Genomic DNA, 14041 nt, shown 5'->3' with positions numbered 1-14041 from the left:
AAGTGTTTGCGCTAGGTCAACCGCGCTTTCGGGCTGGTTGGCTCGTGGATCGAGGCGGCGAAAGCGGGGGCGCGCGGGTGCGGTGACTCACTCGGCATCGACAGCCAGTTCGGAAGCTTCACCTTCAGCTCCTGGGCCTCCATCGCGGCGCTGCGGGCGGGCGGGGGAAGGAGGCGGATAAGTAAAAAGCGGCGAAGTTTTTCGAACGTTCCGTGCCGGGGATATTGGATGGGCGGGGTGTCGATGGGCGCCCGCGGACTCGGGCGCCGGGTGCGGGGCGACGTGGGGCGCGTGCTCACCTGTGCGCGGCGCTGACTTTGACCGTCGCGGACCCTTTCCTCCCCGGGCGTCGCGTCGACACATCGGCACCCCGCGACTTATTCCTCTGTTGTTCCTTCATGGGCGCAAACAACGAACAAACTTCGATGGTGGGGCGGGCGACCGGCGCTTTGGGTCCTCCCTCCCTCCGACGCGCCCGCGGGCTTTCCGCGAGCTCCTAGAACGGATCCTACGCCTCCTCCGCCGCGCCTCCGACGCTCGCCTCCGACGCTCGCCGCCCGCGTCGCGCGCTCTGGGACCCCCCGCGCCGCCCTCGCGAACGTCCGAATAATGATGAGTCACGCGTTTTCGGCGCGCTGGCGATTTTGTCCGCCCGACGCGGGTCAACCGACCGCCGTGGTTGAGCGAAGGGGAAGGTGAGATCTGCGCGGGCGCGGTCGTGGTCGGGCGGGCACACGGGAACGCGCGCGCTCATCGCGGGTGCGACACCCTCCGCGACGTCGCCGATCCACTCGCGTCGGTCGCGAGCGCCTGCCGGCGACTGACGGAGACCCGGAAGCCGAGGGCGACCGTTCAAAAAAAGTCTTTTCAGAAGGATGACGAGCCCGTACGGTGGGGGCTTCGGCGCGTACCAGCCGGGCGGCGGCCTCGGCGCGGGCACCCCGCTCGGAGGCGCCGGCGCGCCCGGATCTCTCCTCGGTGGCGATCGATACGGAGGCACGCCGATGACCGGCGGTCAGGGCGCGATGGGCAGCGCCGGCCGATACGGCGGCTCCCTGCTCGCCGGCGGGGGAGGGTACCAGGGCGGCGGCCTCGGCGCCGGCGGATCCGCCACCCTCGCGGGCTCCGGCCACGACCACGGCTCCTACGGCGACCTTCGCGCCGCACCCGGCAGCGGCATCGGCCGACACCAGCAGCCCTTCGCGCCGATGCTCTTCTCCTCCCCCGGCGCATCCGCGGGTTTGGGAGGCCGGGGCGACGGCCGGGATTTCGTGTCGTCCCCAGCGCACGCGGGAGCGCAAGGACCCGCGCCGGGACGCACGGGCACCGCGGGATACTTCACCGGCGGCGGCGGCGGCGGACCCGCGCAAGGCACCCCGGGCTCGCACCACGCGGGCGTGAGCAGGTCCTTCTTCGGAGCAAACACAGCTGGCGGGGGCGACGTCACGCCCGCGTCGGGTCGACGAGTCTTCGGCTCCAATCGCGAGAATCAGCCGAGAACCTCCGACGGCGCAGCCGGCGGCGGCGCGACCAACACGGGCGGGTCGCTCCGATCCGGCGCCGGGGGCAAGTCCACCGCGTTGGACTCCGGGCACGTGGGCACGCCGTGGGGGGACAAGGGCAAAACTTTGGGCGGCGGGCCGTCGCCCGTTCGAGGGTTGAACATGTTTGGAAACGAACCGGGCGCATCCGGAGACGGTTACGGAATGAACGACGCCGACGGGTCACCGAACGAGGCGTGGGTCACCGTGTTCGGGTTCCCGCCGGGGTCACTCGCGGCGGTGCTCGAGGCGTTTCAGAGGGACGGCGACGTGGTGACGCACGATTCCTTCGCGAGTTCCCCGGGCGCGAATAGTTCGGGCGCGACGAATAAAAACGAGTCGGGACCGAACTGGGTGCACGTGCGTTTCGCGACGAGCGCGGGAGCTGCGAGGGCGCTTCGACGTAACGGGACCAAGGTGAGCGGCGTCATGGTGGGCGTTCGACGGCTGGACGACGACGCGCGCGCGGTGGTCGAGAGGGAGCACGGCGGCGCCGGGCTGCTCGCGCAATCGTCGGGGGATCGATCAACCCTCGGACAAGACGGGAGGAGGATCGTGCGGCCCGTCGCCGGGATGAGCGCGCCGGGGGCGAGACCCTCGCGGTTCCAGCCGTCCAGGGAGGGCGTGGCGCTGCAGCCCCGGCGGAGCGTGTGGAACAACATCGTGGAGATCGTCTTCGGGCTGTGATGGGGCCCTTTCTTTACCCTTCGTACTGCGGACCATCTGTACATCGCGAGCGTAGATATATCGAGACGTGATGTTGTTACAACCGTACATGTTATCGCGGGATCACTCGCGGTCAGAGCATGCCCTCCTTCGCGAGGTGCGCCAGCGCCATGTGCGACGTGACCACGCTCGGCGGCGTCATGTCGCCGCCGTTCATGATCTCCGCAAGCTTCTCCAGGGACACTCGGTGGACGGTGATGGAGAACTCCTCCGCGTCCCTCTTCGGCGGCTCGTCGCCCACGGCTGCGCCGCCTTGTACTCCTCCTCCTTCGTAACTCTCGGGTCCGACGCACACGAACGGTTTGAACCTGTTGGCGCACCACTTGCTCTCCAGGAACCCCGGGTGGTCCTCCCGGGGGAGCAGACTGGTCATGACTCCGCCCCTCAGTCTCGCCTCCTCCGCGAGTTCGTCCACGGCGACGTCGGCGAAGTTGGCGTGCTTCTTCGGGTCGAACGATCCGGTGGGGAGGGAGTATCCCATCGCGTTGCTCCCCTGCATGTACTCCCGGATCAGCGTCACCGTCGGCAGCGGGTTGGAAGCGTCCCGAGGGTGGAACGGGAACACCACCGAGAACTGAAACCTCGACCGCGGGTGCCCGACGATGTCGTAGTTGATTCGCGTGGGCGCGCTCTCGCCGGGGATGTCGAACTCCACCTCCCTGTCGAAGACGGTGAGGTACCTCTGATGCGCGACGTCCTCGCGAACGATGCGGCCCATCGCGGCGGGCCAGGAGGGCGGAGAGAGCTCCGCGTGCGAGATTCCCCCCGGCGACGATGACGGGGTGTCGGTGCCCTCCTCCGAGAAGACGCGAGGGGTGGACGACGCGCGGCGCGGCGTCGGTGATGGAACCGAACCGCGGGTTTCTCGACGGCGCGCGAGTCTCGGAGATGCGCGGAGGGGTGCGCGCGAGAGCAGGGTGCGCAGAGAGGCACCGATTGGCATGCGCACGACACACTCGACGCGCCTCCCGACACTGACGATTTCGCTCCGCCAGCCATCAGCGGAGTTTGTCCCGTTGACGGGAGACGGCTCGAGCACGAGTCGAAGCCTCAGTTCACCTCGCCCGGTCGCGCACGCACACGACCGAGATGGCGCTCCGCCGCGCAGCCGCGATCATCGCGCGCCTCCCGAACACCGCCGCGCACACGCGGTTCGCCCCCGCCGGCGTCCACTCGCGAGACATGTCCGGCGGCCTGGAGAGGTTCAGGGAGGGGCAGCCCGTGCAGTCCAAGCGACCCGCGTACGATGAGAGGGACACCGCTCACACCGACAAGTGGCTGGAGGTGGGTTTCATCGGCATCCGTCGCGACCGGCGGCTCGGGTCTCCTCGCGCGTCCACGTCGTGAACATCGCCGTCGACCCGAGCGAACGCGGGTTCGATCGAGGCGCATCCGCCAGCGCGGGGTCTCCCGCTCCCTTCCCGGAGAAACCCTCATCTCGCCCCGTCCGTCGAATCTTCCCGTCTGCGCCTCGGCTGACCTCCTCGTATCTTCCCGATCTCGCCCTCCGCTTCCGTCCGAGCAGGCTGCCGTGCCGTCGCCGATGGAGATGATCAACGAGATCGAGCCCATCCCGATCCACGCGGACAGGGTCAGCTGCAAGAGCAAGGGCGCGTGCATGGACAGGTACGGCGAGCGCGTGGGCCTCGGCGCGCCCAACACCTATTATCAGCTGAACAGCACGACGAAGGATGCGCCGGTGAAGTGCAAGTACTGCGGACTCAGGTTCTACGGCGTGCACTGATCGCGGAGCGGCGCGCGAGGCGAGGCGATGGGGGAGCTTCGCGACGGCGCGGGGAGGATTCGGCGCTCCTCTTCGGAGGACAGGGTGGGCGCTCTCGAGGCGCCCGGTAGGTCGGACGTTGTAAACTAAACTTTGTATGCGAACATGGTGGCCAAACGCGAACAAACGCCCACTGTTGTTAGGGTTGCCCACCTCGAGACGACGCCCGTCATCACACCGCCCCCCACGGCGAGCCTCGCTCGACCGCGAAAACCCGCGGAGCATGTGCGCCATCTGCGCCCTCGCGCGGAACTCCCGCGGCGTCGCCGGGCGCGCGTTCGCATCCCGCGCCGGCGCGCTCGCCGCCGCCCGCGCGCCCGTCGGGGCCGCCAGCTGCGCGACGACGACGACGACGACGATGACGTGCGCCCCGATCGCGGCTCGCTCGCGCGGTGACGCCCTCCACCGCCGGGCGCGTCCTCCCGCTACCGGGACCCGCGGGTTCGCCGCCGAGGCCACGTCCGCCGAGGACAAGACCGTCGAGATGAAGGGCATCGTCCTGAAGGGCCGCCCGCTCTACCTCGACATGCAGGCCACCACCCCGATAGATCCCCGCGTTCTCGACGCGATGTTGCCCCACTTCGTCGAGCAGTACGGAAACCCTCACAGCCGCACGCACATGTACGGCTGGGAAGCCGAGGACGCCATCGAGCAGGCACGCGCGGACGTCGCGTCCATCATCGGAGCCAACCCCAAGGAGATCATCTTCACCAGCGGCGCCACCGAGTCCAACAACATGGCCATCAAGGGCGTGTGCAACTTTTACAAGGGGCGCAAGTCCCACGTCATCACGACGCAGACGGACCACAAGTGCGTGCTGGACTCGTGCCGCCACCTCGAGCAGCAGGGATGGGACGTGACGTACCTCCCGGTCAAGTCCAACGGCCTCATCGATCTCGACGAGCTGCGCGCCTCGATCCGTCCGGAGACGGCGGTGGTGTCGGTCATGGCGGTGAACAACGAGATCGGCGTCATCCAACCGCTGAAGGAGATTGGCGAGATCTGCCGCGCGAACAAGGTGTTCTTCCACACCGACGCCGCGCAGGCCGTGGGTAAGATCCCGATCGACGTCGAGGACATGAAGATCGACCTGCTCTCCATCTCCGGGCACAAGATTTACGGCCCCAAGGGTGTCGGCGCCATCTACATCAGGCGCCGCCCGCGCGTCCGCATGGAGGCGCTCATCAGCGGCGGCGGTCAGGAACGCGGTCTGCGTTCGGGCACGCTCGCCCCCGCGCTCGTGGTCGGCTTGGGGAAGGCGTGCGCGGTCGCCGGCGAGGAGATGGAGAACGACCTCGCGCACGTCGAGCGCTTATCGAAGCGCTTAATCGACGGCATCGCCGCCAAGTGCGAGCACATCCAGCTCAACGGCGACGCGACGGCTCGATATCCCGGCAACGTCAACATGTCCTTTGCCTACGTCGAGGGCGAGTCCCTCCTCATGGGCCTCAAAGAGATCGCGGTGAGCAGCGGCAGCGCGTGCACGAGCGCGAGTTTAGAGCCGAGTTACGTGCTGAGGGCGTTGGGCGTGGACGAGGAGATGGCGCACACGAGCATTCGGTACGGGCTCGGGAGGTTCACGACGGAGGAGGAGGTGGACAGGGCCATCGAGCTCACCGCGGAGCACGTGGCGAAGCTGCGGGAGATGTCGCCGCTGTGGGAGATGGTCCAAGAGGGGATCGACCTCAAGTCCATCCAGTGGAGCCAGCACTGATTCCGTCGGTATGTAGTCGCCACTTGCCGTTTGCTAAAAAATACGCGAGAGATTGCCGAGTCACCGCCGACGACGAGAGGAGACGAGCTCCGAGCGCGCGCCTCCACTCATCGCGCCCGCGTCTACGAAGGAGGAGGCGGCGTCTCCATGTGTTTCCTCCGGTCCCGACCTCGCAGGTTCCTGCCGTACCGTTTCCCCCTCTTCGGCCTCTTCGTCGTCGTGCCGAGTCCCTCCCTCCGCGTCTTCGCCTCGTCCTCGTCGTCGGTTTTCGCGTCCGGCTCGTCCGTCTTTTTCTTCGGCTTCGTCCTCGCCGTTACCTTCGGCGTCACCTCATCCTCCGGGACGGGCGCCTGGTACCCCACCGCGCCCGCGTCTATCCGCGAGATGTCCCCGCACAGCGTCACGGTCACCGCGCCGACGCGTCGCTTCCGGCGCACGACGTTCAGTCCCTCATCCTTGGGCTCGAAGGTTTCGTCCATCTCGAGGGTGTGAAGGGACGTGCGTTGGTGGAGACCCGCGACGCGGCGCTTGAGAATCTCCGCGACGGTGATGACCTTCGTGATGGCCTTGCCCACCCCCGCGAGCGTGACCCGGCCCTGGCTCGCGTCCTGAGGCTCGGGAATCGGGAGGCGAGGTGAGCGGGGCGGGGCGGATTCGGTTGTTTTTTTTTAGGGCTGCGAACGGATGGGGGCGCGCGCGCACCTCGAGTCGAGCGAGGCTGTACTCGACGACGTCCCGGATCTTCCCGCCGGTCGTCACCCTGACCTCATCGTCGTCCGTGGGAAGCGACGGCGACGGCGCGTCGACCTTGACGTACCTGTCCATGTCCGACGACGACGCGGCGAGTGACGCGCTCCGGCGAGTTCGTCCACGACTCTCATCGCTCGGGTGAGAAAATTGGAGGGAAAACGAAACGACGTGTGCTCCTCAGCAGCAGGGCAGCACGAAGACCATCCTCCCGCGCTCTTTCCCCTCGCTCGCGCGAACGACGCGCGCGCCTTCGCGAACCTTCGCCGGAAGCTGGACGTTCGCTCGGAAACGTCCCGGCACGCCGAGGTGGAACGTGCTCTGCGTGCACACGACCGGTGCGCCCAGACCCGCGCGAAACGAATACTTCTGATGCGAGATCTCCGCCCACGCGTCGCGCTCGAGGCTGGCGAGACTTCCCGACAGCTCGAGCTCGACGAGGACGTCGCCGCGCCCGTCGTCGCCCCTTCGGTCGGTGATGCGGTGCGTGGGCTCCACCTCGCGCGCTTTGGCGCCCCTCGCCGCGCGCCGACTGGGACCGAGCGGGATACAGACGCTCCTCGAGGGCGTCTCAACGCCTTTTCTTTGACCGGAGGCGCGCGACCTGCCGACGGGGAAATGAACGCCCGGCTCCTCCTCGTCGTCCTCGTCGTCGTCGTCGGATGACGTGAAGATGGAGGGATCGTCGAAGTTGCGTCTGCGGACCATGACACGCGCGCGGCGGACTTGCTAGTGGCCAGAGTCCGGTCGTTGTCCTCTACACCGAGAAAAAAGAAAAAGGCGCGGGAAGAGAGCTGACTCGGCAATTTGGAGTTTGGAGCGACGATTCGGCTCTGCCGGATTCGTGGACTACAAGTGTAAACTTTTACTCGCGATGGCGGGGTCCTCCGTGCCGCGCGCGACGCCGCGGGAACGACCGCGCATCCCGCGTCTCGTCTCCGTCGACGACCCCGCGCCGACGTCGCCCCGCATCGAGCGCGTCTCACGCCTCGTCGTCGTCGTCGTCGTCGCCGTCTTCCTCGTCGCGCGTCGGGACGAATCGCGTCACGGTCCGCTGGGACTTGGCTGGCGAGACGGACAGCTTGTGCACCGCGCACGACCGTCGACGGATTCGTCGCATCGTCTTGGCGTCGACGCAGGGCGCCGCGGGCGAGTCCTGATACTGCACGGTGAGGACGCTCGCGGCGCCGTGTTTAGAGGTGGATGCCCCGCAGCCCATCGCGCGCGCGGTGGCTCCGAGTGTGACGCGTCGGCGACGCCTCGCGGACGGAGGCGTCTCTTTTCCAGGCTCGGGAGAAGCCGGGGCGGTTCATCTTCCGAAGGGGCCGTAACAACTTTTAGAAATGAAAATAAATGAATGAATCTCCGCGGGCGGCGTCCAACCGTCCGAAACCCCGCTACGCGGACTCCTTGACCCGATACACGCCGAGGCGCATGCCCTCCAGCACCGCGCGAGCGCCCCCGGTTCGATAGGCGCGGACGTACGCGTCCATCTCCTCCCCCGAGAAGTGCGGACCGAACGTCCTCACCGCCTCCACCGCAGCCGCCAGGGCCTCGTCTGCCTCAACCGCCGTCACAGGCGCGACGAGAAGGGTGACGCAGGGCTCCCCGCGCTCCGCCGCGCCCTCGCACCGACCGTGCCTCAGCGCGTACTTGACCCCGGCCGCGGGCAAACCCGTGAGGTCGGCGGCGTGCACCCTGTGAAGGGACTTTTGGTCCAACGCGGGTCGCGTCTCGTCGAGGTCGGGATTGATGGCGCCGGAAAAGTCGCCGGCGTAGTCGCCGGAAACGTCGTCGGAGGAAGAAAAGTCGCTCGCCGAGACGACCCGGTTGCGTCGGCGCCACGCGGCGAGCGGCGGCGTCGACGCCAACGTCGCGCCGGTCTCCCACGCGTGCTCCTCGGGCGATCGGCGAGCCAACAGCGCCAGCGGCGGCGTGTACACGCGCCAAAACGCGGCGTGTACCCTCGGCGGCGTCGATGCCGACTCGCTCTCCAGGCCGTTCAGGAGCGACTCGGCGGCGTCGTCGTTCGCGTTCGTGTTCGTCACCCCGGCGCGTGCGTTCGTGAGCGTTCGCGTCCACTCGTCGCGGGCGACGGAGGGCACCGCCGCCGTCGCCGACGCCACGCCCCCTTGGTGCGCCACCCCAAAGACGATAAAGCCGGCGAGGTTAAACGCGATCCACGCGAGCGATCTCGTTCGCGTCCTCGTCACCTCAGCGCCGAAGAGAGCCGCGAGGGGGACGACGAGCGGCAGTAAAAACCGCGGTTCCTGGTGCGGCGCCACGGAGACGCCACAGATATACAAAATCGTACATAGCCACAGCGCTCGTCGGTTCGACCGCCGGACGGTGGCCCGGGCGCTGCCGCCGACGCCCGCCGCGCGCCGTTTGGGCGCGTGCGTCGGCGCGGGCCTCTTGGCGTGCAGGTGGATCGAGATGCGGTGGTCGTCGCCGGAGCCCTCCAAGAGTTTCCTTCGGTCGGTCCTCGCGTGATTCGAGAAAATCGAGCGAAGGAGCGCTGCGTAGGCGAAAAACGCGAGGGGGCCGAACATCATCGGCGCGTTCACCGCGAGGTGCGTCCCGCGCGGGTGCAGACCGTGCGCCGCGAGGTTGGCGACGTTCGCGTTGTATCGAAGCGAGTTGAGCGGCGCCACCACCACGTTGTTGAACATGTTGTTCAACGGATCGTTCAACGCGTCCACCAGCGCTTTTCCGCCGAGGTAATACGCCGTATCCGCGGAGATCAAAACCGCCGCGGTGGCGACGAAGCTCGACACCCCGACGCACGTCACGAGCACCGAGGACGCCAGCGGGTACACCCGAAACCGGAGCGTGCTCTCCAGGTTTCGCACACCGAGGGGAATCGCGAGCAGCGCGAAGGTGAACCTGGTCCAGATTCCGATCGCCGCGATGAAACCGAGGGTGCCGGAGACTCTCCACCGGTACCACCGCGGCCTCGCGAGGGTCACGAGCGCGGCGACCGCGAGGAGGCACGCCTCGAGCGAGTTGCTGAACGGGCGCACGGCGAAGACCAGCACGGGCCACGACGAGGCCAACGCGATTCGAGCATCCGCCCCCGCCGTTTGACCCGATCTCTTCGTTTGACCCGATTTTGTCCCGGATGATTTTGAACACGACTCGGCGCACGAATACGCGGCGGCGTCCAGCGTCAGCGACAGGAAAAACATCCCCAGCCTCGGCGCGAGGAACACCACGGCGGGAAGCACGCGCTCCTCGTGCTCCTCGAAGAAATCGAACGTGGGGTGTTTTTGAAACCCGCCGGCGAACAACGCCCGACAACGACGGAACAACCGCCAAGCCCCGTAGGTCCACCCCGCGCTCAAGTGCGGCGCCAGCGCCGATCTCGCCGGGTTCTTCGACGTGAACTCCCACGGGTGGTCCACTTCCACGCCGAGCACGTCCGCGGCGGCCACCTCCACGGACTGGTGGTACTCGTCGGGGTGGACGTACCCGGGCGCGAGGCACGCGAGCAGTCGAACCGCGAGCAACGCGGCGTACAGAGCGCTCCCTCGGTTTCTGGACGTTTTCTTGGAGGAGGAGGAGGCGGTGGAAGTGGAAGTGCGGGGTTTGTGAGACGCGCGGACTATGTGCGTGCCCCCGCGTGCGCCTCCTCCTCCTCCGCCGGGATCCTCCAGCGCCGAGTCGTCGTCCCGCTCCGACCCGGAATCACCCGAGTCATCTTCCGAGTCGGAATCGGCGTGACACATCGCGGACGCCGCCTTCCTCGACGATCCCCGCGCGTCGCCGTTGGAGACGACGTTCGTCGCCGACGCCACCACCCTGGTGGGCTTGGCGATGGCGCGCGCGAGAACGGACCACGGCTCGTATGGCTTGGAGTAGAGCAGGCGGCGTGCGAGTTCGGGGTTGCTCGAAGGGTTCATGAGTACGCCCCCGCAGTAGATGACTCCGGGCATGCGATCGAGGCGCGCCCTGCTGCGTAGGCATCGCACGAGCGCGGCGAACTCGTCGACGTCGAGCGCGCCGGACGCGTCGGCGTCGAAGCGACGGAACAGCGCCCTGGCGTCGGCCTCGCGCGCGGGGCGACAGCTGTTCGGGAGGGTGTCCATCGCCCTCTGGAGCTCGTGGAACTCGAGGCGCCCCGAACCGTCGGTGTCGAAGGCGCGGAACGCCCTGGCGGCTCGGGTGCTCAGGACGTCGTCGCTGAGCTCGTGACCGAGGTCCGAGATGATGTTGCCCATGACGTCGCCGAGGGCGCTGTCGAAGAGGCCCTTCATGAACGAGTGAGGCTTCGCCATCGTTCAAACGTGATGATCGACCACGTGGAAGACGTGCAAAACGTGGATTCAACACCGAACGACGTGACCGGACGCCGGGTTGCGCCCCGCGCGATCACGCCCCGCGCGAGGATCTCGCGCCTCCCGCGCGGAAGATCGAGCCGCGAGAGGCGGATGCGTTCTCACACGGTCTCGCGCGTCTCAACGTGGCGCCCCGCGAGGTTCGCTCGAAAAGGTATCCGCCGAAATCGGTTCAGAAGCACCGAACAGAGCCGAAAGTTGACTTCCACGGGTTTCTGATGCTCGCGACCCGGTCTCGCCAGACTCACCTGCGCGCGTCTCTCCGAGTCATGGCGCCGACGAGACTCACGGTCGTGCTCGTGGGCCAGACGGGAAACGGGAAGAGCGCGACGGGCAACTCGCTCCTGGGCAGGGATGCGTTCGTCGCCCGTCGCTCCCTAAAGAGCGTGACCGAGCGATGCAGGGTTCGTTACGCCGCCCTCGACGCCGACGACGAGCCCATCGTCCCGGGCGATCCCGCGGTGGGAGTCGACGAAGACGCGGGGGGGATTCGCAGGCCGTCGACGGTGCTCAGGGTCGTGGACACCCCCGGAACGTGCGACAGCGGCGCGCTGCTCGAGGACAACCTCAGGCACATCAGCGCCTTCCTGAGGGGCGAGGAGCGGGTGGACGAGTCCACCGCCGACGACGACGACGACGACGGGGCCGAGGCGGGAGCGGGCGACGAGGGGTTGCACGCGCTGGTTCTGGTCCTCTCCGCGGCGACGAGATTCACGCAGGAGGAGGCCGTCGCTCTGGAGCGGCTCGTGCAGCGCCTGGGCGAGGGCGTCATGCGCCACTCCGTGGCCATCTTCACCAGGGGCGGCGAGCTCGCCGCCGACGACGTCCGCGTCGACGATTTCGTGCGATCGGCGCCGCCGACGCTCCGTCAGCTCCTCGCGCGCATGGGCCACCACGCCGACGGCACCCCGCCGATCCTCGTGGAGAACGTCCCGCGCGACGGTTCATCCAGGGCCGCCACCGCGCGCGCCCCGTTGCTCACGGCTGTCCGCGAACTCGTCAAACGGGTCGCGGCCGAGAGGCGATGCGACCCGAACCAAGCGACGTACGACGCCAAGGCGCTGACGGCGGCGTCCCACGCCGCCGACGCGGACCCGTCCACCGCGGCGCTCGCCGTGTTGGACAAACTGAAACGACAGATGGCGTCCGGGCCGATGGCGGCGGGTGGTGGGGGTGGCGCGGACCCGCGGAGGAGCGCGATGGCGGAGGCGGCGATGCGAGCGTTTTCGGATTTGCAGGCGCAGTTCGCGGCGCGCGCGGGCGCGGGGTCGGTCGCGGCGCCAGCTGTGCCCCCGCCGGGGTGCGGGGTTTTTGGTGGATTCGGTGCGTCGTCGGTTGGCGACCGCGTCACCGACCGCGTCGTCGACCGCGAGTGGATGGAATGGACGAACGCGCTCGCGGACGGAGGCGACGGCGACGCAGCCGGCGGGCCGTCTTTGACCGTCGGGTTGCGGGGAGCCGGCGACGTTCACGCGGACACCGCGTGCGCCGTCCACTTCGCCGGGGGAACCTGTTTGCTCCGCTTTCGCGCGCCGGTCGAGTGCGGAGATGGGAAGGACCCCGTCGCGAGGTTTCGGTCATCCGGGCGCGTCTCGGCGGTTGGCGACGGCGGCTTTATCGTCTCGGCATCCGCGCCGGTTGGGTCAAACGCCGCGGACGCTCCAGCGGTGACGTTCCACTCGCCGGTGTTTCTTCAGGGCCCGTGCCATTACGCGCCGACGAACCCGATCGTGACGGACGATGATTGGGTGGAGGAGGGGGTGTACAAGTGCGAGCTGGCGCCGTGCGCCGATCCGTTTCCGGCGCCGTTTGCGAAATACTTGTTTACAGATGACGACGACGATGATGAACCGCCGACCCACGGCAGACTCGACGGCCCGCGGGTCGTCTGCATGCTTCGCGGGGTCAAGCCGGGGGACGCCGTGAACGTGCGCGCGGTGGTTGGGAGGAAAGGGACGCGGTTCGAGCTGCAGGGTGGATCCATGTCCCTCAGGGCGTGCGACTTTGCGATGAAGCCGTTACCGCGAGCTTTGCGAAGTCGCGAGTCGACTTCCGTTTCATTCGCTGTTGACGGCGTTTTGGACCTGACGCCCGGCGTCAACATGGCACTCGGTGCGCCCGTCTCGCAGGACCCGACAGAGAACACGACCGTGCAAATCCCTAAGGGCTTCGAGTGGCCGTGGAAACGGGGTGAGCCGGGCAGGAAACCCGGGCAGGGTGACCCGTCGAAATAGTAGGGAGAGCCGCGACGACGATTCGTCGCTTTTCGCCGCCCTTAGGGCATCATACCTAGCACACGCCACATCACACCTTATGTTATAACGTACGATCACCTGTGAGGCGCTATGTTCCGCCCACCCGTCGCCCTGTCCACGCCGTCGTCCAAACCCCGGCTCCCCACCATCGCGCCGCCGTGGATCTTCTTCCCGTGCTTATCCCGAACCCTTTCCGCGTACTGCGCGAACCCATCCGTCTCTTCAATCGCGTCGGCGTCCACCGGGCACCCGTGCAGGGACATGGTGACCAGCGAGACGCACCCTTTGAACACCTCGGGGGGCACGGCGGAGACGCGCGTGCGCTCCATGTTGAGGACCCGTAGGCGCGTGAGGGCTCCGAGGGACGCGTCGATGGCGTCCACGGGGTTATCGCCGGCGTCCAACTCCTCGAGCATCGCGCATCGGCCGACGCCGTCCGGCAGCGAGGTCAACGCGTTGCCCGCGACGCTGAGCTTCTCCAGCTTGGCCAACGATGCCACGGACGGCATCGCGGCGAGCTTGTTGTGAGCCAGCGAGAGCGTCTGCAGCTTCGTCAACGACGCGAGGACGCAGTCTGGAACGCGGGAAATGGCGTTGCGATCGAGGACCAGCACCCTCAGGTTAACGCACTGCGCGAGCTCATCCGGCAGCGTGGCCAGCGCGTTGGCGGTGAGCGTGAGCCTCTGCAGGTTCACGAGCGTGCCGATAGACGGAGGCAGCGACGCGATCTTGTTGTTCGACGCGTCGACGTTGCGGCACTTGGGAGCCACGTCCGCGGAGAAGATCTTGGCTGGCAAGGACGTGAGGCGGGCGTCGCGAAGGCCCACGATGCCGGTGGTTTTCCACGCCATCTCGCGTTGCGACGCGTTGCGGGCGACATTCTGGGACGTGTCCGTGGTCTGCTTCGACAGGCAGCACCCCATGACGGCGACACCGGA

General features: G+C 67.8%; 10 protein-coding genes across 10 annotated transcripts; 4 read left to right on the top strand and 6 right to left on the bottom strand.

The window, feature by feature from the left end:
* Positions 1-875: 875 nt before the first annotated feature.
* On the top strand, positions 876-2228 carry MICPUN_57628 (predicted protein; the record flags this gene model as incomplete). The annotated part of the gene is made up of 1 exon (XM_002501602.1): positions 876-2228. The coding sequence occupies one exon, from the start codon at positions 876-878 to the stop codon at positions 2226-2228; it is 1353 nt and encodes a 450-aa protein (XP_002501648.1).
* Positions 2229-2340: 112 nt separating this feature from the next.
* On the bottom strand, positions 2341-2985 carry MICPUN_57627 (predicted protein; the record flags this gene model as incomplete). The annotated part of the gene is made up of 1 exon (XM_002501225.1): positions 2341-2985. The coding sequence occupies one exon, from the start codon at positions 2983-2985 to the stop codon at positions 2341-2343; it is 645 nt and encodes a 214-aa protein (XP_002501271.1).
* A 371-nt stretch (positions 2986-3356) lies between these two features.
* On the top strand, positions 3357-4011 carry MICPUN_57626 (predicted protein; the record flags this gene model as incomplete). Its single annotated transcript, XM_002501601.1, has 2 exons — positions 3357-3551; positions 3793-4011. The coding sequence occupies 2 exons, from the start codon at positions 3357-3359 to the stop codon at positions 4009-4011; spliced, it is 414 nt and encodes a 137-aa protein (XP_002501647.1).
* A 475-nt stretch (positions 4012-4486) lies between these two features.
* Positions 4487-5822, top strand: MICPUN_108046 (predicted protein). The gene has a single exon (XM_002501600.1). The coding sequence runs from the start codon at positions 4535-4537 to the stop codon at positions 5762-5764; it is 1230 nt and encodes a 409-aa protein (XP_002501646.1). The 5' UTR covers positions 4487-4534; the 3' UTR covers positions 5765-5822.
* A 267-nt stretch (positions 5823-6089) lies between these two features.
* MICPUN_72186 (predicted protein) lies at positions 6090-6589 on the bottom strand (the record flags this gene model as incomplete). Its single annotated transcript, XM_002501224.1, has 2 exons — positions 6090-6372; positions 6467-6589. Coding segments are annotated over 2 exons (406 nt in total), but the record flags the coding sequence as incomplete, so codon positions are not given.
* Positions 6590-6691: 102 nt separating this feature from the next.
* MICPUN_57623 (predicted protein) lies at positions 6692-7219 on the bottom strand (the record flags this gene model as incomplete). Its single annotated transcript, XM_002501223.1, has 1 exon — positions 6692-7219. The coding sequence occupies one exon, from the start codon at positions 7217-7219 to the stop codon at positions 6692-6694; it is 528 nt and encodes a 175-aa protein (XP_002501269.1).
* Positions 7220-7493: 274 nt separating this feature from the next.
* Positions 7494-7730, bottom strand: MICPUN_57622 (predicted protein; the record flags this gene model as incomplete). The annotated part of the gene is made up of 1 exon (XM_002501222.1): positions 7494-7730. One exon carries the CDS (start codon positions 7728-7730, stop codon positions 7494-7496), a length of 237 nt encoding a protein of 78 aa, XP_002501268.1.
* Positions 7731-7908: 178 nt separating this feature from the next.
* On the bottom strand, positions 7909-10788 carry MICPUN_57621 (glycosyltransferase family 22 protein; the record flags this gene model as incomplete). The annotated part of the gene is made up of 1 exon (XM_002501221.1): positions 7909-10788. One exon carries the CDS (start codon positions 10786-10788, stop codon positions 7909-7911), a length of 2880 nt encoding a protein of 959 aa, XP_002501267.1.
* Positions 10789-11117: 329 nt separating this feature from the next.
* MICPUN_57620 (predicted protein) lies at positions 11118-13082 on the top strand (the record flags this gene model as incomplete). Its single annotated transcript, XM_002501599.1, has 1 exon — positions 11118-13082. The coding sequence occupies one exon, from the start codon at positions 11118-11120 to the stop codon at positions 13080-13082; it is 1965 nt and encodes a 654-aa protein (XP_002501645.1).
* A 95-nt stretch (positions 13083-13177) lies between these two features.
* On the bottom strand, positions 13178-14026 carry MICPUN_81207 (predicted protein; the record flags this gene model as incomplete). The annotated part of the gene is made up of 1 exon (XM_002501220.1): positions 13178-14026. The coding sequence occupies one exon, from the start codon at positions 14024-14026 to the stop codon at positions 13178-13180; it is 849 nt and encodes a 282-aa protein (XP_002501266.1).
* Between the last annotated feature and the right edge of the window lie 15 nt (positions 14027-14041).

Source organism: Micromonas commoda, chromosome 4, assembly GCF_000090985.2.
Source record: "Micromonas commoda chromosome 4, complete sequence".
Classification (NCBI taxonomy): Eukaryota; Viridiplantae; Chlorophyta; class Mamiellophyceae; order Mamiellales; family Mamiellaceae; genus Micromonas; species Micromonas commoda.
Note: the sequence above shows the minus strand (reverse complement) of the source record. Positions and strands in the feature narration are given on the sequence as shown.

Excerpts from the sequence above, each read along its gene's own strand:
- MICPUN_108046 (XM_002501600.1), top strand. The coding sequence starts at position 4,535 with ATGAAGGGCATCGTCCTGAAGGGCCGCCCGCTCTACCTCGACATGCAG.